The following is a 26,479-nucleotide window of genomic DNA, read 5'->3' on the forward strand; positions in this document are numbered from 1 at the left end:
ATCTTAGCTGTAAATTCGATCTTGCCATAATTGGAAATTTTCCTAATTAATCTTCAGACGAGACAGGCAGTGACCGAATTTTTGCTTTGCTGTGTGTTGCGGAGAGGACTGCAAGGCTTCTGCAGGCACCGTTAACTCTGCCTTCAAAGGGCACTTTGGGAAAGAGCACAGACTTCGTCTAGAACATGAACCACCACAGAGTACCCTTCAGCTGACAGGCCAACAACTGGTTTAAGCAGAAACTTTTTAATATATTGATGGCTTAACAAATATCACAAAGGAAAGCATACGAGTGCGAACAATTTTGAAAATACATTTCTGTGGCTTATCTTTGGTAAACTCGTGTTCCTGCTGTTGGCTGCACTGCAGTTGAATATAGGTATTGGGTAGCCGCTCCGGGTGTGTCTGGAGGTTTATAAATCAATTGACATCGACAACAAAATCATGTGAACTCCATGACGGCTAGGTGAGAAATTTGTTGGAACTAATTAACTGATTCGTTTTACTATTTTTTTTTTGCATAAGAACTAAATCTGAAGAAGAGGATTCTCAGCCCTTCTACCCAGGTTCATGAATTCATAAGAACTCTTCTTCCCTGAGATGTGGTCCCATGACAACCTCCGTACCCCAACTGTCTCATGCAGTGTTGTGAGAACTGCTAATTGGCAGATTTTCAACTCAAGAAGTGAAACTACCTTCCCACTCACATCCTTTCCTATGTGTTCTGAAAAAAAAAAAAAAAATTGAAAGACAAAAGAGAAGGGCAAAACCTCAGAAACATCATAACCCAGAGAGATCCAGTTTAATGCATAAAATATCTTCAATAAATAGTGCAGCTTCTTCTTCTCAAGCTGGCTCTTCAGGGCATAGATCCAAGTGGTGAGGTTTGTTCCATCTGATTTATTTCTATAATTTCTCCTTAAGAAAAATGGCCATTTTTCTCAAAAGGCACTGATGACCAGTATATCATCCAGTAGTCATAAATGACTAAGCAGGACCCAAAACTCTGATCACAATCAGTGTTTTATTAACAGAAAGGAAAATTAGAAAGACAGCAAGAGCCTGACATTATCTGACTTTTGTGAAAGGCAAAGGATAAGATTTCTTTGTGCTCATTGTCATATACTTCAAAAAATGGCCACAACCTGGAAAGTCAATAAAAGATAAACTAAAAATCCAGAATGGAGAGCTTGAGACACTTGAAAGGCACCAACCAGATCGGATCAAATAGAAAATTACAAAGAGACTTCAGTACATTGATAACTCAAAATCCAAATTATAAAAGTCAGGGAAAACATAAATTGCATAAAACTTTTATTATTAATTAGCAGTGCATTCTTCTACACTTTAAAATAGAACAAAATATCTTTTGGAAGGTAAACTATTCATAACAAAATACATGTCAACAATTTTTATTTTTGGAGTAGAATTACTTTGCTATATACTTTCTATATTATATACATACACTTCTTGGTTTGTCTAAGTATCTACATGTGTACAAATAATTTTAAGACATACACATGTAGATACACATGACTAATATACACACATAATTATGGAAAATTTATAGTAGTCAATTTTACAATCATTTTAATAGCTGCACACAAATTAGTGTTCACAGAACTAAAACTGTCAACATGGTTCCCTTTTCCCCACTTCTCGAACATCGTCTGAATTACTTTTCACTGATAAATTTTAAAAATACTATCATCTTCCTATACAACTAACCAATCTTTTTTTTTTTTTTCACAACTCATAATAAAATATTTTATTCTTTTGGCTTTAGAAAAGGCATACAATTTAATTCCACTTATTTTAATTTTTGACTCCTAAAACATAACAATTCATTTTTTCCCATCAGCTTTAGTGCAATTATTTGGTACTGCAGTTACTGAAGTTTAAGTCATGAACCTGAGCCAGTAATTCAAATGCCTTTTTAAAATGGAAAACACCAACGCGCTGTTTTGCTGAAGCATGTGTAACAGCCTCAAGGTACCCCCTCCTAATAAATAGATTATAAAGAACTCAGTGGTGGCGAGCAGAGCACTTCATACGGATCCATTTAACTGGGTGAGGAGTCCGTTCTAAGGCAGCATGGAAAACAATCAGCATCAAAGGCTCCCCAACTGCCCAGAGAAATGAAGCCTCCGGGCTTCTGAGGCCGAAACACAAGATTACACTTAGTAAATGGGCTGTGAGTACCTATAAGGAGTCCCTTGGTTCTCATGTCGGGCTTCTGATACCCTAGCTTGTGTGTTAGGTGTTTGTCATCTGTTTCAAACATATCTCCTTTGATACAGAGAACTACTTAGCAGCATCTTTTTTTTTTTTTTTTTTTTCCAGTTTTCTCTCTTCATTGATTTAAAACGGGTGCCGGACCATGTGTGGTTACAGCCGACGACCTCGTACCAAACGCAGAATGTCCTAACTGGGGTCAGGGCTCTTGTGAGAGGAGGAAAGAAATAAAGGCATTTGGAATGTTGAATCATTTCACTTAGAGAAAAGCTGTGTTTTCAGGAGAAACATTCAGTGAATTCTGATCTCCAACTGGATGTTAAATTGTGTTAAAGCCCCACAAGGATGCAAAATGAAATGGCTGGCAACAAAAACAAAGGGAAAGGAAATGGTCTAAAGAAGCCATATTAACCGATCATCCTCCTCTCACCAGAGATCAGCTTGGATAAACTCATCATATTCGACTGACTTCCCAAAAGAATGAACTGATGTGCCACGTTCACAGTGGGAACATAAAAATCACTTTCTAAAAACTCTCTCCCTTATTTTTTCTTCCTAAAGAGGAATTATGTATTCATTGTAGACAAAACCATACTAAACAAATTCAAAATACAAATTTTTGGTAGCAAACAGCAAGAAAAATCTAAGTCAAAATATAGTCTAGTTTTTACATAATTTTATATATTTATAAATTTATCAAAATAGTCTCTTAAAGTTCACAATACATACATAATGTAACACTGTACATGTAAATGTAATAACAAATGTATTACCGAAATACATTAAAAATAACCTTTCGAGATACCAAATTCAACATTAAAACTGTCTTAAAAAGTGTTAACAGCTCCATAAACCCAGTTTCAGTGCATTTAGAGTAGTCATTAGCCAGAGTTTTCTGGTTTCAAGTCTCTTGAAGGTCTTATGTTAGTGCTTTCCTTAATTTAAGGTAAGAAGGCAGAAAGACTCCTCCGGCAATCAGCTGCTCTCTCTCTACATTGCTCAGGCAGACGAAGACCTTGTGTCTAAGAGTGGAGTGCTTTCACTGGAGTGGCGGGGCCTTAGTAATGAACATATTCAGACTGAAGGGACTGTGTGGGGGAGAGACAGAAACCCAGGTTAAAGTCCATCACATACAAAACTGGTAGTACATCCTGCAGCTTCCTCCTTCAACACAAGGCAGTTTGCGTCTATAATATAAAAGATCAATGAAATAAACTAAGAAGAAAATAGAAAAGGATGAAAAAAAAACAAAGCATTTGCTAAGAATAAGATACTCGATAATGTGACGTGATTGCAAGAAAACCGTATTTTAAAAGGCTTACGATTTATTCGTAGCAGTTAAAAAGTAAGTGCTATTTGCAAATTGGCAGGTGGCACCAAACTCACTTCTAAGCTTTTGTGCAATAATACTGAGTTTGACTCAAAAATATTAAACGACATCTGTAACTAAATTGAAATTTATTAGAATATACTTTAAGATTATACATACTTTATTGAATCTAATGCATAACAAACAGTGCTTCTAAAGCAGTAGAATTAGCCGTCATTTAAATAAATTCCTTAAGAATGCTTGAATTTAATAAATAGCTTACAAATCCTTTCCATTTAGGGGGACACAGAGCACTACCAGCTTTGAAATGTAAGCTTAAGACCCAAAAGTACTTGTGCAGAAGAATCTTGCAGTCATAACATAATAAATAGTGGGCAGCTTTTGAGAAAAGTAAACAATGCAAATCCCTCCCACATCATATTAGATAATCACATATAAAAGGAACATGATGGGGATATGTAATCAAGAATGCACTGATAATCGGGGTGCCTGGGTGGCTCAGTTGTTAAGCATCTGCCTTCGGCTCAGGTCATGATCCCAGGGTCCTGGGATCGAGCCCCACATCGGGATCCCTGCTCAGTGGGAAGCCTGCTTCTCCCTCTCCCGCTCCCCCTGCTTGTGTTCCCTCTCTCACTGTGTCTCTCTCTGTCAAATAAATAAATAAAATCTTAAAAAAAAAAAAAGAATGCACTGATAATAGATATTAACCAGGAAAAGATAAAGATAGGTCGAAAAAATTTGCCAGATACTTATTTTTGAGAAGCAAAAAACAACTAAAAAGAAGGAACACAAATCAGTCTGAATATTAACAAATTCTTTTGTACAATTCTTCTAATCTAACACCTTAAACAACAGAGTTTACTTGATTTGCTACCAAATGTCCTTTTCTCCTCCCCCAATAATTCTTTTTCAAACTGATCTGCAGCATGGTATTCATAGGTCTTCTTAATTCTGAGACGAGTCCATTTTGTTGATGGTAGGCATATCAGTAAAAAGAATCTGTCTGTTGGGCAAATCATCTACAAAAGGATTCAAACTCTCTTTGTTCATTCTCATTGCTTCACAATCCCTGTGAATTTTATACCCTATGGACAGCCATTTACTAAGTATCTATCAACGCTGTGAGTCAAAAAGTTACCAGCCTGCCCTCAAACGGCAAAAGCCCACACTGTCACACAAACATAAAGTGAAAAGGCAAAGGTGTCCACGTTCAATAATGTGTGTAGGGTGAGAGTAACACTGTACACAAGCAAAGCATGAGGCAAAGAGTGGGAAGGGAAGGCTCAGGGAGAAGAGTGGTTCCCGAGCCTGCAAGTTTCCAAGAAGAGGTGAAATGTGAAGAGGGAGAATGGAAATGTTAGGAAGAATGAAAAAGGTTGTCCAGTTGACTTTCTCACCACAGAATGTGGTTTATGCTAAGCCTTCAGAACAGGGGAGACGATCAAGAAGTAGGGCACTATCATATAAGTGTACCTGAACTCACGGAGAGCCTAAGAGGTAAGACTGAGAAAGTCCAGTGAAACTGGTCTACTGCCTTGAAGTCCACGTACATTTAACGTGTAGGCCCATCAGTTGCCATCCTAACAATTAGAGCTTCACAGTGGACTATGACTCTTCTAGCTGCTTTTTCCCAGTTTCTTCTGAAGTCTAGCAAGTAGGCAGGGAGGGCAGGGCCATAAGATCTCCCCAGCGGCAAGACTGCGAAGCATGCATGCCATCATAGGATGCTTTCATAGGAATAGTTAAATATTGCTTTTGTTCCAATTAGAAAAGTTATTCGTGTTTCCACTAACAGAAATTATGTAGCTCCTCAGATTGCTGTTAATTCAGAACAGAGTTGTTTTTGCAAGCACTCCTAAAGTTCCAATAATTCTCAATAGACGGAGATAGAGCAAATGAACAGACACCAGGCAAGTGGCCTTTGCTAAACTTTCTTCCAGGTAAAGTATTTTTAATATGCATCAATATATAGGGGGTAAATATGTGTAGGTACTTATCTTTATTTATTTTATGGAATCACGATGCTCCTGGAAAACTAATGGAAAACATTAGTCTAGAATAATTTTAGGGATGTCTATCATTCATATGAAGTATATATTCGTATTTGCCTTCTGGCAGAAGACTTTCCTTACACACAGCAGAGGTCGTAAACTCTAGCTGCTGTTTAATCCAACCTACAGATAGAGTTTAGCACAATCCCTACTGCCTTCCTTTGCCATCCACCCAGTGTGCTCGCTTAATGTTGCCTAGCTGGCTCTGGGTCCTCCGTAAACAAATAAAGAGATGATTTGGCTGAAGAATGGACCTTCTGTCATGCTGGTTAATTAATTCAACAAATAATTACTAAACAGCAATAGTATACATTGGCACTGGGGGATAAAATAAGATACCAAAGTTCGTCCATGATTTCTTTATGTGGTATAAAGAACGTTAAAGGAAATAATAGATCAGTAAAAAGGGCTTAACAAATTATTCTGACATCAGCGTTTGGTAACAAATTAACTCCCTTTCATTTTCAATCTAAAACAAAAATCTTAATGGAAGTGGACTTCGGGAAGAAAGAGAATTGTTAAAGACTAGGAGACATATTTAGTAGAAAAAAACATAACTAATATTTCAAGGCCTTTTCACTGGGGAAGCAATCATGTGGGATGAAAGTGACATTTAGATTCCATATGCTTCCATGATGGGGCTGTACCAAGGGCCTCTGGTACCTGTATCCTAAAGTTACTAATAAATATCCCAGAAAACATAATAACCATTATTAGCATTGCCAAATTTTAATAGCAAAGATGCAAATGTATTTGTACTCCATAAACAATATCATTCTTGCTATTGATTTTGTTATTCAGAAAACAGATTCAAGTACCACGATCCGGAATTCTTAATAAATTAGATATATGACTGGAGAGGTCAATTATTCTGTGATAGATACTTATTGAGCACTTCTATATACCAGGCACAGTTCTAAACATTTTATATGTATTAACTCATTAAATGCTCCAGGCAACTCATTTTACAGATGAGGAGATTGAGGCACGGAGCGGTGAAGTACTTTGCCCAAGGTCACACAACGAGAAGGTCATGGAGCTCAGCAGTCTGGCTTAAAGCCCAAACCCTTAGCCACCATCGTATAAGGCCGCAAGACGCTTCTAGCTTTTGTCCTGTGATCACTGCATAGTCAACTAGACATTGTCTATCACTCTAACACAGACAAATAATAACTGGAAGCAGGGTATGATCCTGAGTGAGAAAAGAAATATTAAATTACAAAAAGAGAAAGCAGTATTTATTATACTATAAAGGAGACACAGACATTTTAAAATGAAAAATCCTTTTAGGACTGAATCAAAGTAATTTTCAGGAATATGCTAAAAAAAATTTTTCCTTATAAGAATACCCACGCTTAAGTACTCTGATTAAAGTTTTAATTCTGCTTGGCCAATGTTTATCACTACCATAAGAATTAATACCTAATGCACCTGAAATTTTTACAAAAATTCAAGAATTACAATGGATATGATTACAAAGGAAGTGGCACCTGAGGTGTAAATATTATTTTACAAGGTAGTGCTTATTTATATATATATAATTTCTCAAACAGAATATTCAAGTTCCTGAGCCAGTAAGTTCAACAGGGTTATAGTGAGCTAAGACCAGACCAAGTTTCTCATGAATATATGGTGTTTTTATAGTGTGAATACCATAAAACTAATAATACAGCAATATTCAGCCTGCAAAATAAGGATAAAATTACTTTACACTTGCAGCCCCCAAAATTTTTATGTCAAAATATAAGCTTCCATCAAGAAGTCTTGTTCCCTGAAAGCAGTTAGATTTGACATAAAACAAAGTGTTAGGTAAGGAGATCAAGACAATTTGTTCTGTTCTGGAAATTTGCTACTAATCTGTTTTGGCAGATGTAGGTAGTGACTTTAAAAATTTAGCTATTCTGGAGGTGTTTCTTTTTTAAACAGCCCAGTTACCTAATCATGGTAGAAAAATGTCTAATAATTATAGATATAAATACTGTTAAGATGGTTAATAAATACAATTATACATTGACTATCAAAAACAGCAAGCTGTAAAGAATAATGAAAAATTTAGGTCTTTGCCAGCAAATGAATGAAATGACGTCTTAATGTTCAAATAACTTAGACCAAAGGCCTTATGACCTGGAATGTTAAGTTTCCTACTCAGTCAAAATCCTGACTCACAATCACCATGTGCTTTTGCCACACTGACTTTTTGTCTCCTGCATTTCCCCATCTAGCCAAGTCCCTTAAGGAAGAAAAAGCAGTCTACTTAGCTACCCTTGGTGTGAGTTCTAACTACAGAGGCAAAAAGCACCTTAAAAAGTGGTTTGTTTTCATGGCATAGATAATTAAAAGAAAAAAATACGTTTGGTAATATGGTATCCTATTTTATATATAACTCCAGTATTGAATTTTAATGAACAAACGGGGAAAAAATAAACACTGAGGAATAATAAGTTTATCTATAATTGGCTCTATACTCTGGGGTCTTTTAGGACTTTGCGATAAAGAGTTTCCAGTTTTTGTATTGCTTGTAAGTTACAAGCACACAAAATGTGTGCATTGATTCCCATTTCCACAAATGTGGTTTCAGAATACTGAAAGTTTTTGCCTTTGCTAACATAGTTATACTTCTCCAGTAACACTAGTAGAGAAACATAGCTGGAGAAGGTTTTATTGGCATCATATTAACACAAAAAGGCTAAGGTTTTTTGATAAAATCAGCTTTGAAGGAGGTGTAAACATTTTTCTATAGTGTTCTCAAAGCATTACAGGGACCCCAAGATTTAACAAGCCAATTTCAGTTAATTAAAATGCTATATAAAATATTCTTCCACCTTCCTACCTAACTTTTAATAGATTCTTTTTTTCTGAGTGAACTTAATCTGTGCTTTTCAACAATCACAAAAAGCTCAATTGTTAGATGACAGATTGTTGTTGACACTCTACTTGACTCAGCCAACCATTTGTGTTTCCAGTTCATTTGAACGCCAAAATTGTATCGATGCAAGCTCGGTTAACATGTATTGTCTCTTATTTTAGTAAAGCCACATTTCTAGAAGAGAAAAAAAAACACATCTCAGATGACTGTATATTAAAGCTAAAGCTGAAAATCTGTTTTCTGTTTTGTAAGTGCTTCCTGTGATAATGGGCTCCTAAGCACTGTAGCTCTTCGCTTCGCATTCATGGTCCTAGATATATTATTCAATTTTTAGTTCAATAAATATTTATTAGGCACTCACTATACTTTGGAGCCTGAGACAACAAAGATGCCTCCAAGAAGCTTACAAGCCAGCAGAGGGAAGAGAGAATCACATACAGCTTAAGTAGAATATGAGAGCAATGAGAAGGTGGCAGGGGGCATGTGAACAAAGTGCCACCAGAGTCGAGAAGGATGGGTCACAAATGCTGCATCAAAAAGATAATTGTGGAGCCAGGCCAAGAATGATAAAACCACGCAGAGACGAGGAAAAGCAGAGCATGTGCTAGGGTTCAGGCACGAGGCAGGCACTCCTGCAGAGTGCCCGTCAGCATGCCGGGCGGAGATGCTGGAGAGACATGGGGGTGGGGGGTGGGGGGAGGCACACGGTCTGTCGGGGAAGGGCCCCGAGTGGCAAGCCACGGGATCCAGACGGGACCCCACAGGCGCAGCAGAGACAACGAATAATTCGGAACATAGGAACGGTTTAATCTGCTGTGTCTTACAAATCTAACACTGGCAGCAGTATAGACAAAAGATTAAAGTCGAGAGACACTTAAGGCAGGAAGAAAATTTAAAGGGCTATTCCCACAGTCCATGAAGACCTCAATTAGGGCAACAGTGATGAGAATGGAAGAACAAAAACCAGACATCTCAGAGGAATGGCTGATAGGACCGAGTGGCTGGATGTGCAGGTGGAAAGGCAGGAGTAGTGTCAAAGAGGATTCCAGATTTCTAGCTTGGATGACAGTTACTAAGGCAGGAGATGAAAGGAGGAGCAGGCGACTGAAGGAGCGTGTATTCTGTCCCAGGTAATGCCCATAAAAAGTTAGACATGTAGATCCAATGCCCACGAGATGCTTACCCAGACACCGAAGTAGGCCAAGGTCAGAGCCTTGGGACAAATCATGAAGGGGCGGGCAGAGGAAGACACACAGGTAACAGTTTAAAGGGGAGGGAGGAAAATAAATGGGAAAAGAGCATTCTAAAACACAAAGGAGACAAAAAATAATAGACAAAATGTTGGCTAACATTGTCAAATGCTGCAGAAAGACTAAGAAGGAGGAGATCGTCTGATCTGGCCTTAAAGAAGTCAAGGGCAGCCTGTGGGAGACTCTCACCGGAATGGGGGGGTCACCTCTCTTGCCCCAAGTTTGGCCATAAAGGAGACATTGTGGGCATCTGGGTGGCTCAGTCAGTTAAGCATCTGTCTTTGGCTCAGGGCTTAATCCCAGGGTGCTGGGATGGAGTCCCATGTGGCGCTCCCTGCTCAGTGGGGAGCCTGCTTCTCCCTCTCCCTCTGCCCCTCCCCCTGCTTGTGCTCTCTAGCTCTCTGTCAAATAAATAAATAAAATCTTATTTAAAAAAAAAGGAGACATTGTGAGAAGTGACAGGACTGAGGGAAGTGATTGGCAAGACCACTCTGACCAATTCGGATGTACCTGTTTGCAGGTGAGGAGACAGGCAAATGGAGGGTAAGAGACTGAAGACATAAAGGAGGAAGGAGCTGGATGGGGAAACTCCCTAGAACTGTTCAGGAAGAACAGTACAGGTGAGTGGAGTTACCATGGGAAAATAGTAATGATTCTTGTAATCTAAAAGGGAAGAAAAAAAAAAAGGACAAGTCAGATGTAGGTACACTTTGAGGTAGAGAAGAGGACAGTTAAGGGAAATCACTCCTGATAAATTCTAGGTTTTCGGTGGGACTCAAGGCAAAGTCAACCAGCCCTGGAGGCTGGAGAGGCTGTGTTGACAAGAATGTTAGGAAGTTTTGGAATAGCCGGTCTGAGGAAGAGCATGGGAGCCAAAATGGGATAACTAAAGTATTTATGAGCACTGAAGGGCCAGGTATTAGAACTTCATTTGAAATGGAGTCAACTGACAGCCAGGTGATGACATTTTCACCAATAGTGCTTAGAAAGAGAGAGACTCAGAACAGACAAGAAATGGTCGAATTGATCTTATTTTGGAGGCTAGCAATCCAGTGGCTACAGAAAGAAGACCCAAGTGTAACAGAGAATGTAGGAAAGAGAAAGCAGAAAGGACTCTGTGGATCAGAGAAGGCAGAGAATGGAGAGGGCTGGGGAGGCAGGTAGGGATCATAGAGAGGCCATGGGGAAGGGTTAGTAGGTGGACTAACTGTATGAAAGGAGCCTCACAGGATTCAAGATATCAGAAACAATGCACTGAGTGACAAAAAGGTCAATGAAATGGATTTCCAAGTGAATAAAAATAAAGATCACCCAAGTTAAGAAAGTTTAAAATAGAGTAGCTGTGAGACTTTGGCCAACTCACTGCCTCTCTGAATCTTGATATCCTCATCTGGAAATTGTGGACTAAATCCATAAGATAATGTATATATGAAGCACCTAGTCCGATGTCTGGCACACTGGAGGTAGTCACTAAGTCACTGATGATGATGAGCACCACGATTAGGAAAATGTTACAGAGAATGTTGGCAGTAGCCTGGTAGCTACAAAGTAAAGCAAAAGTCAAGGAATGAAGGTAAGTAAATGGCAGTGATGGGGACAAAAGGAGCAGCAGATCACTGGGTGGAGTTTCCAAAGGAGAGGAGAGTCCAAAAGCAGTGTTTAAAACGTCAGAACACAGTGTTTACCTCTTACCTGTAAAGATTTGGAAGTTACCAGAGAGAAAGCAATTTGCATTTAAGGGGTGAATAAGGGGAATTAGGCTGGAATAGGTCAGCCTTATTTTGTTCACTTTCAAATAGACACGTTTTAATTTTCTCTTTTAGTTTACTGCTTGCGATGGTCTTAACGTTTGTGTTCCCCACTACCTCCAAATTTATGTGTTGAAACCCTAACCTGCAATATGATGGTATTAGGAGGGAGCCTTTGGGAGACAATTAGGTCATAAGAATGGGGACTCCATGAATGGGATCAGTTTTCCTATAACTGGGGCCCAGAGCTCTCTCTCACCTTCACACAACCATGTGAGGATAGAATGTGTGGGAGAGGGGCACCTGGGTGGTGCATTCGGTTAAGCAGCTGACCCTTGGTTTCAGCTCAGGTCATGAGATCAAGCCCCGTGTCAGGCTCTGCACTCAGTTCTTCAATTCTCTCTCCCTCTCCCTCCAGCTTGCTCTCTCTCTCTCTCTCTCTCATAAATAAATAAATAAAATCTTTTTTTTAAAAAATGCATGGGAGAAAAGGCACAGCAGGGGCACCTGGGTGGCTCAGTTGTTAAGCGTCTGCCTTCGGCTCAGGTCGTGATCCCAGAGTCCTGGGATCGAGCCCCGCATCGGGCTCCCTGTTCCGCGGGAGGCCTGCTTCTCCCTCTCCCACTCCCCCGTTTGTGTTCCCTCTCTCACTGTGTCTCTCTGTGTCAAATAAATAAATAAAATCTTAAAAAAAAAAAAAAGAAAAGGCACAGCAGGATGCAAAAATATGATCAACTTCTTTATGGCCCACAAACAAATCAAGTCACGGTGGTAGGTCGCTGGCTACAGAGCTGGAAACCAGCAGAGGCGGCCATGTGTTCCATTCCTGAGGGTCTACAGGCCAAAGGCCCCAGGCCTGAAACTGGGGCTGGGATCAGGCTCTCCCACCCGTGAAGGGGGCCCTTGGGCCAGGGTTTAGGCAGAGCTGCATCCTTGCCTGAGAAGCCAGCCTGCCGAGCTCACCAAGGGACAGAGCCTGGGTCATGAAGGTCTGTTTCTAGACTGGAGGACCTGGGCTTGGGGGCGGGGGAGCGGTTCAAGTGGAACCAAGAAGAAAGCCAGTGGATGAGGAAGGGAAATCACAGAGAGAGGGGAGAGAAACAGAAACTCCCATCTAGTGTGAACCTACAAATGAAAATTCTAAAACACACAAGGAACATGAACACCAAGAGAACTAACAAAGCCTCCAACCAGGAGATGGATGCTCACAGGCTGAAATGCAAATAACAAAGCAATCTCACAATGACCTGTCTTCAAGGTGAAAACATGAAGAATACCCATAAAAAGGACAAGAAACTATGAAACAAAAATAGGCAGGTCCAAATAAAAACAGATGGCTGTCATAAAGAATGAATTATAAATGCTGGAAATAAAAGACATAGCCATTGAAACCAAAATGGTTGGGGATACATTCCAGAATGGACACAGTTAAAAGAGAATTAGTGGATTGGAAAATAGCAGGAGGAATTCAGCAACAGGAATTTAAAAAAATGTAAAACAGAAGGTAAGAAATACTGAGGACATGGGCGCCTGGGTAGCTCGGTCGGTTGGGCGGCTGCCTTCGGCTTGGGTCATGATCCCAGGATCAATCCCCACATCGGGCTCCCTGCTCAGCGGTGAGCCAGCTTCTCCCTCTCCCTCTACCTGCCACTCCCCCTGCTTGTGCTCTCTATCTCTCTGTCAAATAAATGAATAAAATTTTTTTTAAAAAAAAGAAAGAAATACTGAGGGCAGATTGAACATAAGTCTAGGGGATGTTACAAAAGGAGAAGTAGGGGAAAGGCAGGTAATATCCAAAAAGATAATGCCTAAGAACTTTCCATCATTGAACAAGCCATCAGCCCTAAGACTGAAAGCACACACTGAGGCCCAAAAGGATAAACTATACAGAGTCCATATCTAGGTATATTATGGTGAAACTGTAGAACCTCAGGGAAAAAGAAACAAATCTTATAATAATTGGTTTTGTTCTTCAACCACAGAAGCTTTTTAAGCAAAGGATGACATTAGGTAACTAGTATTTTAAGCAGATTCTGGCAGCACTACAAAGCCAGATAGAAGGGACCAGAAAAACGAGGGACGATCAATTAAGCCAGAAGATGCCCTCATGGAGCTTTCCATCTAGTGGGAGGCAATGGCTTATACGTCTTTGTCTTACCTTCCTCTACCAAAACAATACTGCGCTCATGGTATACACTCATATACATATTAGATAATTTTTTAATTGGACAAGTGTTTATACATATATAAAAAGCTCTCTCTTTTGCTCCTGGCCAAATAAATAAATAAAGCAAGATTAGAATAAGACTCTTTTCTATTGACTTAGCAGTGTTATTGGTATCACGTAAAAAAGAAGGTGTCAAATTAAGTTGAACAACGAAGGCAATTAATAACTCCGATGTACTTGAGATTAAAGCAAGTTCTGTATTTGAAAGAGTCCTTTCAAATGGAGAGTCAAACACAGCTGACAGGCTTTGTACAGCAAATTAATGTAAACCCCTATTTAACCCTGGAAACTGAAATTATCCTTAGCTCTATCTGCAAACACTGCGTGTACCTAATAGCTTATATGCAAATTTAAAGGCACCATCTGAACCACGCTGACCTCAAAACAATCTGATGCTTTGTCAAGTAACATTCTCAAGTCCCCTTGGAACGGAAACAAAAGAATACCAACACTGAATAAAGGCCAAAGATGCGGTTCAAAGACGGAGCTCATGTTCTTGATAATGATTAACATCCCTTAGCTGAAAATTCCATCAAATTTAAGGTAATGCCACAACACAGAGAGGAGAGGGGAAAACCATAGCAACTTAAACATACAAGGTTAGAAAGCTGGTACTAATCCTTAGTATTAAATATAATATTTAATCTTTAAGCTTTGTGATCCAAGATTATATTTAAAATCAGAACAGGATGACAGTTCTTAGAATGGGGAATGGGCAGAGGGGAAAGACATCAAGTTTAAATCAAGAAAAGCCATTAACATCCCACTGGAAAGTGGAAGCATTTTATTGGGAATGAATGTTCAAACAATAAGTAGCTCATCACCGTCACACAAACATTACTCCAAAGTAAAAATGAAGCAAGCTTTCATGCACATGCCAATCACTCAGACTTTCACCAAACTGAGTATTTTACCAAGCTGGATCTAATATTTTGATCTTATTCCAAGTCCTACTTTAAAAATCAGTAATTCCTTATATATATAATTCTATAAGTATATATATACATATTTTCTGACTAATGCCAGAACACAGAAGAACTTAACCTATTCACAGGCTACCAAGGTTGTTCTGAAATCTGAGATAGAGAACACAGAGAACAAACTGGTGGTCGCCAGAGTAGATGGAGGTGAGGGATGGGCAAAATGGGTGAAGGGGAGTGGGAGATACAGGCTTCCAGTTACAGAATGAGTAAGTCACAGCGATGAAAAGTACAGCATAGGAATATAGTCGATGGTTGTCTGGCGACAGATGGGAGCTACACTTGTGGTGAGCACAGCATAAGGTATAGAAAGGTTGAATTGCTGTGAGGTACACCTGGGAAACTAATGTAACAGTGTGTGTCAACTACACGTCAGTAAAAAAGAAGAACTATAGCCAACAAACAAATGTAAAGGGATAACAATAATATTGGAGACAAAAATAAAGTTGCCTCATGATTACCAAAAAGATAAATAAATTTGCGATGGAGAACCCATCCACAGAGTCTTCAGAACCAAAGAGCAGACTAACCCGCTGAGTATAAACACGGTTGCGCCCCTCACACAGGGAACTGCGTGCCCGACAATTTCAACTGTGGCATAAGGAGAACGCGAGGGTAAAACAGTAAGCACACACACAACAGTTCATTTCAATTTTCCTTTCAACTGTAAACCAAAGGAATATTTTTTTAATTCCTTTCTGTGTCTAGTACTATGTTAGAAACCATAAGATATAAAAGAACTTTATGGAACTTTGTGTATTGACACACAAAGAAAGTTTAAAAGTTGGAGACAAGTCTCATATACATGGACAACAGGTAAACAAACACAGATGCTCAGGTATGTCATAGCAACCGCACATACTGATAAGGTACTAAATATGCATCGTGGGCAGGAACAAGAGGTTAAAAAGGGTCGGTTCAGTTTCCGGAGGAAAGCTTCAGAGAGTAGATGGAAGGTAGTATATCTCTTTAAAAATGAGAAATTGGTGAAGAGGGCAGGGGGCTTTCAGGAAAGGGCTTTCCAAAGGCCAAGAGGTAGGCAATAACGAGAACGTAGTGGGGAAGGAGGGCCAGGGAACCCACATTCAGGGACAAGCAGGGTAAACGAGGTACAAAGATACGATAAGGGGACCTGAGGACAGAGGGCCTGAAAGCTCAGCAAAGGAATTCAGGATTAATGTTCTAGCACTAGGGGATCCTGGTCACTTTTGAACAGGTGAGTCAAATGATGAGATCAGTTCTCTCTTACCTGGCACTGCTTTAAAGTGGGCTTGGCAAACTATAGCCCAGGGGCCAAATCCAGCCCACCACCTGTTTTTGTCAATAAAGTTTCACCGAGACACAACCATACCATTTGTTTATGTATCGAGTTGAAGAGTTGGGACACACAGCCAAAACATTGACTATCAGGCCCTTTACAGAAAGAGTTTGGGCCCCTACTTACAGTATGAATGAATTAAGAGACTGAGTTAGGAAGATCATCAATGAGGCTAACACAACAACAACAAAGATGAGAGAACAGCAGAATAGAGGAAAATGGGGAAATTCCAAGAGACAATGAATGGCCTCATCAATATAACCTGCAACAGCACCGTGAGAATATCTCTGGAAATGTCCGAAGACATTCCTAAGCTACTGCTTAGGAATAGTAATAAAATAAGATCACAAAAAAAGATTTTAATAGGTGATGCCCAAAGCAGTTTTCAGAAGAACCTCATTATAGAGCAGCTTATCTTATTAATATTTATATACCCTACAGATCAGTACAACAAAAGCTTATTCTAAAAGGCTACTCCATACAGCAAAGATTAATGTGATCCCGTGACACTGAAGTGACAAAAAATTCTTTGTAACCAAGCTGACTCTATATATACATACATATACATATATTTTATAGAAAGCACATTATTTGACAACTCCTCCAAAAGCTCACTGTTATAAAAAAGATGTTTACTAAGGACCATAATTCTCCTTTGGGTAGTTAAGTTTCCATTTACAAAAATAAATACATCATTTAAAAGTTAATAATAAATATATGATGGATCTGTTGGTCATGTATGGTTATTTAACAGCATCAATACTACTGTGCATAGTAAAACACGCAATAATCGTTGAACAAGCATAGCGTTTACCCAAGGACACCTGCTAAGGCAGGGACAGAGGACAGCAGATAGGACTCAAACCAGTCTCCCTGCCTTCAGGGTTTCCACCGAGATCTGTCCTGCACACGACTGCCAGAATTATCATCGGATCAGATCTGATCAAGCCAGTCTGCTGACAAGATTCAGATAGCTGACGCTGGCTTCAGCTTAACTTTCCAGCCTCAACTACAGCTGACCTCCCCTGGCTTTAGCTACACTGGAATACTCACTGCTCTTAAAACAATAATAGCTAGCAATTATTGAGCACCATCTGTAAGCCAACAGGGTAAACTACTTCACATGATTTATCTCCTCAGTTAATCATTACAACCACCCTATTACAAAGACACTATGATCACTACCCCATAAGCCTCAAGGCCCCATAGTCACACAAACTCCTTTCAAAGTACACAGCCCTATGTTGTATAAAATTCACAAAAATTCATATTTTGCCTTCTTTTTCTTACATAGGTCCCACTAAATTGTATAAGCTTCAGGGTGCACAAAACCTAGATCTGCCCTTGATTATTATCATTCCCATTATTCCCATTTTACTGAGGCTCAGCAAGGTTAAATAACTTGCCAAAGTACTCACCATAAGGAAATGGCAGAGAGAAAATTTGAACCTAGGTCTACGTGTCTTCAGAACCTAAGAGTCTAAGTACAAGGCTGCACTTCTGGTCGTATGGTTCCCATTGCCTGCAATGACCATTTCTCCTCTTCCTGTTTTCACGGCTAGATTCCCAGCAGGCTCCTATTCATCCTCCAAAGCCCGACTAAAGTGGTATCCCTTCTTCACATCTTTCCTTGACCTCTCCTGAAAAAATGAGCTATCCTTTAGCTATCCCTGTCTTTTAAACACCTACCACAGTATATGTGTGACATAATGTAATCAAAAGAATATGCTTTTTGGAGTCAAACTGACCTAGGTGCAAATTATGCCTCTGCTACATATTTGTGGTACAATCTAGGCCTAGGCCAAAATATTTAACCTCTCAAACCCTCCAGTTCTTCATCCTTAAAATGGAGGCAATAACTCTTAACACATGACTCATTTAAACACCCAAGCATTCATATATCCATTCAAGAAATACTTAACGAGTGCCTACTGTATGCTCAGAGCATACAACTGTGGCATACTGTGGCACAGAAAACAGAGGCACGGTCCCGGACCTCACAGAGCTTACAGTCTAGTGGGGGATACAGATAAGTGAACAGATGGGTAAAATGCAGAGCGAGAGGAGTATTGATTAAGACCAAGGCAGGGTATAGAAGAGCTTATGGGGAAGGCATCACGACATAACCCAGACTTCAGGGGTCAGGTAAGGACAGCGGAGATGAATAGCAATTCAGTGGCAAGTCTCATTTTAAAAATAAAACAGCAAATATTCAAGACAGATACCTCAAGTAATTTCAATTTAATAAAATACTTCCACCCCACCTACACCATAATCACATGTCCCTCATTTCTTAAGCATTTGAAAACTCCTCTGAATGTCAGGGAAGGAAAACTGATTTTTTTTTTTTTAACAATAAGTGGGTTAATAAAAATGAAACCTTGTGCATTGTCCTGGGCAGTAGAAACCTTGAGGCTCACAGAAGAGGCCAAATAAATAAAAATAAAATCGGATGGTTTCTCGGCTTTCTGTCACCACCAGAAGAATTCCTTAACATTTGCTCTTGTTTTCTGTGTTAAAGCGTTTAATGACAGAACAAGGAAATCATTTTTACATTTTTCTGGGGGCTGAACTGCTGCATAAAGTGAGAGAGCAATTGCAGCTTTCAAAAGAGATGTTAATTGCAGCTTCTAAAATATTAGACTCCCTCTAAACACACGTCACCCTCATCCCCTAGGAGTTTCTGGGTCTTTCTTAAAGGTGCTGGGAGGATATTGCCGTACAGACTTCATTTCCTACCCAAGGATCTGAAAACATTTCTGTTGAGTGATTTATTCCTTGTTCTTCAGGGGCCATATGCCTCAGAGCTTAGGAAGCCCTGCAGGGAAGGACCACCTCCTTTAGACAAGAAACCCACAATTAGAAAAGCAAGTGTAGCGGACCGATAAAGGAGAACAACTCACCACCTCCTGCTTTATTCCACATTAACATGGGAATTTCCATCTGAATTTAGACTTTTTTGGGAGCCTTCCCTCCCACAGAGGTTTTCTAGGCAAAGATAAAGAAGTGAAAGTCAGCCCTAAGAGACCTGCTACTTCTTACTTCCCAGGAGGGTGAGAAGGAGGAAAATGTTGTCATGCTGGCGATTCTATTTCTAAATGCTTCTCTTTACAATAAGATGACAGATTTAAGAGGCAGAAGAGGCGAACAGCAGCAGCTGCCCACACAGACTATTACTTTAATTATTGGAAAATCACTCTATTCAGGCCAGGAGAGGGATGAGGAGAAGGAGGAGAGGTGAAGACAAATAACAAAACATGGAATGACACCAAAAACTAAATTATATAAATATGGGGGGGGGGAGATCAACAATCACCTAAAGAACACCCCCATACTTCAACTAGCCAAGAGGAAAACTGAGATCCAGAAAAAGTAGAATGCTATTCTTTGTCAGGCTCCTGATGCTTCTGGTATTCAGCTGCAAATGTAGGTTTCACTAACTCTTTCGCCATGAAACCAGCGAGATATTTATATAATTATCTATATATCTGTATGTGTAACACTTTTTCCAAAAATGAACAGGTCTGTGCTCTGGTCTAAAAACGAGGCTGATCCACAATTGGTAGATGAAAATACTGATAACTCAACTCCTGCTGGGAAGCACACGACTTGTAAACCTTGTTGTGAAAAGGTAAATACCTATCATTTTCCATCTAACCCCCTAATTACTAAGATCTAAGTTTTACTGATACACCTATACGCATAATACAGTGGGATCAGAGGCAAATTAAGGGGTGGAGTGGGCTGGCAGTTGCTTGGGGCCCTGATCTATACAGGAATCTAAAATAATGTTGAAAAACATCACGGGGAATAAAATCTTACTGGGAAAATTATACAGTTGACCCTTGAACAATGTGAACAATGCATGGGTTAGGGGTGCCGGCTCCCACGTAGTCAAAAATCTGCTCCCCCAAAACTTTTGACTCCCCCAAAACTTAACTACTAATAGCCTACTGTTGACCAGAAGCCTTAGCAAGAACATCAACAGTCAATTAGTATGTTCTATGTATTATATACTGAATTCTTACAATAAAGTAAACTAGAGAAAAGGAAATGTTATTTGGAAAATCATAAGAAAGAGAAAACACATTTACTGTACCGTATTTATTGAAAGAAATCCATGTATAAGTGGACCCTTGCAGTTCAAGCCTGTGTTGCTCAAGGGTCAACTGTATGTGCCAGGAAGGACTGTGTGTGCATAGAAGAGAGAAAAAAAAAAAAACCTCTGAAAAGAGGCTGAGGTAGGGATGAGAGTGGTAATAAGTCCAACCAACACACATGTGCATGCACACACGTGCACTGCATCCTCGTGTTAGGAAAGATGGTCCCTAAACTATCATCTAAGGAAAGTGGGTCTCGTTAACTATTCCCATGGGGCTATCGTTCCCCAAAAAAGGCACATTGCCCTCCCCCCGCTCCCCTGCAGAAATCAGCCTCTCCTTGGACAATGGCTGAGGATATGTTTGAAGAATATCAGGCATGAAGGAGTCCCAGGTCCCAGCCCTCCCAGGACACTGGAGCTGGCTTGTGCCCTGACTGGAATCACTCCGATTCACATTTCTTTGATCTGTGAGATCGATTTCTCCTTCCCATTTTGTTCTTGTTCTCTCAAATCAAAACTCACATTCCCATAGATCTCGATTCCCTTCTAGGCAATCAAAATATGTGATTAAAGTGATTCATAGCAGGGGGTGAACCAACAGATTTGACCTAACAGGGATTTCTGATTAAAAGCTGGGGTTGGGGGGAGCTTGGCAACCTAAATACTGAGTTCACAGGGAGAATGTGTTTGGCAAACTTTCGTCCTGTCTCCGGAAGAGTGATGGCTAATTCTAAACATCTTCCTGATACTCTGTCTTCCCCTCTCCGACATCCCAGATACCGACCTATAAGCCTTCCTTATCAACACCTCCCGTTTGCCATGTTGTTAATTCTGTAGGGTCAGTGCCCTGCAGGAGGTGACTTATTCAGGGGCCTAATGGTTAGTTATGAGAAGATCCTGTTCATTCAGCACCTTCCACATTTAAATACTCTGAGGGGGCGCCTGGGTGGCTCAGTCGGTTAAGCGTCTGCCTTCGGCTCAGGTCATGATCTCAGGGTCCTGGGATCGAGCCCGCATCGGGCTCCCTGCCCAGCGGGAAGCCTGCTTCTCCCTCTCCCACTCCCCCTGCTTGTGTTCCCTCTCTCGCTGTGTCTCTCTCTGTCAAATAAATAAATAAAAATCTTAAAAATAAATACTCTGGAATTCATTCATTAGCATGTGATGTGGAAAAGCGACGATTCCTAAAACCACCACAACCAAAGCCAATACCATCTACTGTATGAATCAGCTCCTGGCTTGGCACCAGATATTCAGAGTGATTTGCAAACTTAACTGAAAAGTAACTTGAGTCAACAGTGTTCATGATGAAGGGAATGAAAGCTGTTTCCCTTCGAAATCACCTGAAAAGGAGTGGGAGGAGGAGGACAAAAAGAAGGAAGGAAGAAACCCCAGTTGAAACTTGGCATTTACTTGAAGAGGAGCCAGCAGAATGCACGTGCATGGACAGTTCCACAGCACAGAGGGAAGGCATCGCTCAGAAGGCTTCCTTGGCGCTATTAAATTTCTTGGGTGGCAGCCTTGGCTGGGAAGGCAAGGCACAAAAGTTGCGTTCAGGGTTCTGAGGACCAAGAGGTGGTGTCTGCGAACTTACGGGGATTGAACGGCTCAGGAATCTCGCTGAGGAAGAAGAGAGGCCGGTGTAGGAGGGCCGGAGGAGGGTGGGGTGCTCCTCGGTCTTGACGCTGTGGGGGCTCGGCTGGCTGCGCAGGGTGCTCCCACCACTGCTGTTGCTTCGGCTGTACTGGTTGTTGTTGAGCTCAGGGTAATTTCTGGCAGGCGGCTGGGAGCTGCCGTTCAAGAGGTTGGTGAGCGGGCCGGCTATGAAACCCGCCTTAGAGGACGAGGAGGCCTTTTTGTTCTCTGGCTCCTGTGTCGCAGTGTTCAAGTTGCCTAGAGAACTGGCTAGCCGGGAGTTTATGGAAAAGCTGAATGGAAAACACAGGTTGTGGGCGGGGGGGGACATAGACAACGATGTATACTCACGCAGAGTTCATGTTTCTAAAACACATAATTAGGACATGAGGGGAATGGGATGCAGACAGTTCTGATCAATGCAAATGGCGACAGAATGGCTTCTTTATCGCTCTTGGTGATAGTATCATATGGGGCCTTGAGTTATACACATTAACTTCCTGTCTGAGCAGTTAATTCAGACCCAAGAAGCTGGCTCAACCACGTTGACAGGAGATGTTGAGACAGAACATCTGGGGGCTCTATGTGTCCTGAGGTGGAGAGTACAGGAAAAGGGCTATATGACGGGAGAGTAAAAAGTAGACTTAAGTGTAAGATTTAGCTTACACGTACTCATTCTAACGTCCCTACCCATCGCAGGAGAAATGACCATACCACATAGCATTAGTATGTGCCACGGAACTCCAATTTCCTGATCACGTTAGGCAAGCTGGAGCTTCACTGTAGAAAGGGATGCCATCCGGCACTCCCTCCACGGCCTTGTCCCCCACCACGTGAGACAGGAACAGAAGCCCCGGAGGGTCACAGAGCCTTCTGCTATTTCTCCCCTTCTCCCCGGTTCCCTCCTCTGACAAACTTCAGCCAAACTCATTGTCTGCTACGGACTCCCTTTACCTCCCACCGATATCTGAGAAGTAGAGAAAAATCACCTTCGTACACTGGCACCTGAGGACAAAGAACCTCTGTTTATCCTCTTGGCCGTCACTGAAGGGGACAAAGCCACTTTCGAGGTCTTCAAAGTAGTTGCAGATCCTTGTGCGGACGAAGTCAATCTTTGTGGAAACAAAGGGGCAAAATGTCACACAAGAGCTGTGTCATCCTAACATGCAGCAATCAACTAAGACACGGTAAACTAATAACATTAAAGAGATCACAGCAGGTCACGACAACAGTGACAGTAGCAGCAGTCAAAGCCAACAGAGCACTCGCTCTGTGCCAGACTCTCTTCTGAGAGCCTTATAGATGGTAAGTCAGCTCATCCTCACAACAGCCCTATGAGGCAGCTAAGATTGCAATCCCCACTCTGCAAGTGAGGAAACAGAGCCACAAAGGAAAAGCTCCTCATCCAAAGTCACTCAGTGAGCAAGGGACAGAGCTGGGATTCAAATCCAGGCTCCACAGTCCTGTCCTTAACCATGATCTTGCCATGCTTGGTCACTTCCCTTCTTTGATGGCAGCGTTCTTTCTTCACATGTCCTTAATTCTACTTCTTTATATTTTAAACCTGTCCTCTTCCTTCCACTCTGCAACTGCCCTAGCTGAGGCCATCACTACTCCTTCCTCTTGACTACTAGCAACCTCTTTTAATCTTATTCCTTAAAATTCAAATTCTGAATAGTCTCCGGTGGAATCTAAAATATTTAATTATGTCACCCCACTGTTTAAACCATTTAATCTTTCCTCAGTGTCCAGGAAGCCTGAGCTCCTTGGCTGTACTTATGAAACCCTCCAAACTCTGGCACTAGCCTTTGTGAGCAGGTCCTTTCTACCCACACTTTCCCATTAGGCACCTCTACTCCAGCGACACGAACTGTTCTCAGTTCCCTGAATGGACTGCATTCACACCTGTGTCCAGCTTGCATATGCTGCTTTTCCTGCCAGAGCATCTTCTCCTCTCCTTACCTCCCCTCCACCTCCATCTGCCTCATTCCCATTGCTTATCCTTTGCTGGTCCAATCAGCTAGTACCCTATACAGCAAGCCTTCACTGAATTCCCAGGCAGGGTAAGCATCCTGTTTCGTCATATATTCTCATAGTAAATCATAGCCCTTATGCCATACTTCATTGTCTGGTATTTGTCTATTTCCCTTGATATAAGCTCCACTGAGGGCAAAGGACTGTCTCTCATTTCTATTCCCAGTGGCTAGTCCAGTGCCAGACTCAGAGAGGATGTTCATTAATGTTTGAGGGAAAACAGACTCAAACCTGAACAGCCAGGGCAGAATCATGGTTTTAATACCAAACCTATTTTAACCCGAACAAACCATTTAATGCACCTGGACCTTGTTTTCCTATCTGCTCTAGAAAGCTTACTTACTTGTAGACTCTTTCCTTCATCATCCTCCCCACAAATAACATTTCAAGTACATGGTTTGCCTCTAAAACACGAATGGGAAAAGTGGTACAAGAAAGCAGCTCAAGTTTCTGGAGAAGTCTGAGCCCTCTTCGAACTGCCCGCACGAAACAACCCTAAAACCTCGGGCTGAATAAGAACCAGAGGTGAGGGGTGAATCAGCTTTCTACCCCTATCTCATCAACAGTCTTGGCAAACATGTCCACGGCCCTCACCAAGCCCTACACTACACTCTGGTACCACTAGTATCTTGAAACCACCCCGGGACTGTTTGGGGGACATTTTTCCAGAGAGAAACACTAATGTTTCCTCTTCAGATGGAGGACGGGGAAGGAAATAAAACTAGAAAATAAAGAACATATGTAAAACTAGGGGCGAAAAGGACAAACAGAAATGTTAAAACCTCGAGGCAAAATCGGTCACTGGATTGAAAGGCACATTGCTGAGCAAGTGTAGTTTCTTAGAGACCCCAGAACGTGCTGGAAGCACAGACTACGCTGATGTCCCTACCACAGCCACACCTGCGGGCACCTCAGGAAAACCAAAATCCCCTTCATGGTGAGCATTAAAAATAAGGTGTAGTGTAACAATCTGGAACAGAAAGGAAGGGGCTTAAAAAGTGAAAAGCTGTGTGCAATTTGTTTTCACCAGTTTCAGGGTTGGGAAATGTATCTAAAGGGGAGCATTTATTTACAAGCTACTAGAAATTCACCTCAGTAACAGTACCTGAAAGGCTGGGATACTGCTCTTGGGTGCCCTTTCATATCATCCAACCTGTGGAAATCAAAGACAAAAGCTCACGCATCACCGGGTTCATACATTTAAGCAAAAACCAAAAGGCAGAGCATATGGAGTCAGACCAGTAAAAATATTAAATTGGCAAAAGGGAGAAACCTCCCAAATGGATATTAGTACTCATCCTGTTTCTAAAATAAATCCTAGAACCAGCAGGAAACCCATTTTAGTCATTTTGTTTCATCTTAAATTTAATTTACAGCAAATTTCTTTAAATCAGAAGGTGGCGTTGCAGCCACTCAGGGTAAAAAAAACGTTCAATGATGATACCATGATGCCGTTAGGAAAATTGAATTCTAAAAAATGAGAAAATTTCCGAGGAAAATTAAATTCTAAAAAATGAGAAAATTTCTAAGAATTAAAAAAAAAATAGAAAAATCATATTGGAATAGCCTTCTAAAATTTGTGTCGTGGAGGTTCTCTCACTTCTTTTGCCTACTTACGTGCCAAGCTATATGCCAATTTATCCCTCCCTCCCCCTTATGATTTCTTCAAAATCAAATCTAAATCTGTTGGAAATTAATTTTAAGCAATATAAAGGCTTTCTTAAGAGTTTCAAGGGGAAAAATGGCAAATAAAGAGATTAGTAATCTTGAAGAACCTTCCACTGACTTAGATGATATCCATAGCGGGCAGAGCACAGATTGAACAGTACTGGGTGTGAATATCAGCTCTGTTCCAACTCCATCCCACTGGGGAGGGATTTAACCTCCCTAACCTCAAGCAACCAACCCAAATGTGGGTAATGATGCATACCTTTTATGTTAATTCAGTTAATCTTCATAACCAAACTAAACACCTAACATGCTGCTCAGTGAATGATGCGTCCCTTCAATTTTCTAGTGGTAGTTGGCGGTTACTACTAAGCACGAGGCTTGCTGTCCCATCTTCTCACATTACTATGGAAAACGATCAGCTTGAATGTGAGCCACATAAACCTTCATTCCCCAGGTCAAGGAACCAGTACTCAAAGCATAGGTAATGATGTGTTCAGACTTAATCTGACTTGTGTTATAATCCTCCCAGATAACACATGAAAATTACACTCTCTGTGAGGCTGTTTGACGTGTCATGCTGGCAAAACACCCCTCTTGCTGTGCATGTCTCTCACTTAAAAGGCAAAGAAAAGCAGCCATTTCCTATTATAATCATTTGTGAACTTGTCACCATCCCATATATTACAGTAAAGAATCTGGAAGATATTCACAGATTTTTGTACCTACATTGATCCTAAAGACTTTCTTTTTTAACTAATCTGAACCATTAGCAGGTTTTAAATGTTATGATCACAAGTCAGGTTCCATCAATTGATTCTGATTAGTAATTTTAGACTTCAAACTTTACAGACACAGGTTAAGAATTGTTTATTCAATTCTCAAATATAGAACATAAAACTAAGGAGTTAGGATATACCAAAGCTTGGCATTCAATACTTTTCTACACACTCTAGATTCAAAACAAAAGCCTCAGTACACCTGTGAGGATTTGCCACAAGACAGGACATCCACTCATGGGGGAAGAGTAGAATTCCA

General features: G+C 40.8%; 1 protein-coding gene across 5 annotated transcripts in view; it reads right to left on the reverse strand.

Moving 5' to 3' along the window:
* Positions 1-1,297: 1,297 nt before the first annotated feature.
* The window catches only part of CDC14A (cell division cycle 14A), a 169,821-nt gene continuing 144,639 nt past the window's right edge, over positions 1,298-26,479 (reverse strand). For 2 of the 5 annotated variants that reach the window (XM_036069521.2, XM_078072691.1), the window contains 3 exons: positions 24,879-24,926; positions 22,729-22,851; positions 19,506-22,032 (listed from right to left, as the gene is read on the reverse strand). In XM_036069521.2, the coding sequence (XP_035925414.2) occupies positions 21,582-22,032; positions 22,729-22,851; positions 24,879-24,926 (622 nt within the window). In that variant the 3' untranslated portion in view covers positions 19,506-21,581. Of the gene's footprint in view, positions 3,324-13,807; positions 15,724-19,505; positions 22,033-22,728; positions 22,852-24,878; positions 24,927-26,479 lie in introns of those variants that run through there. The other 3 variants (XM_078072693.1, XM_078072690.1, XM_078072692.1) reach the window with 3 other exon arrangements.

Source organism: Halichoerus grypus, chromosome 5 (genome assembly GCF_964656455.1).
Source record: "Halichoerus grypus chromosome 5, mHalGry1.hap1.1, whole genome shotgun sequence".
NCBI classification, from domain to species: domain Eukaryota; kingdom Metazoa; phylum Chordata; class Mammalia; order Carnivora; family Phocidae; genus Halichoerus; species Halichoerus grypus.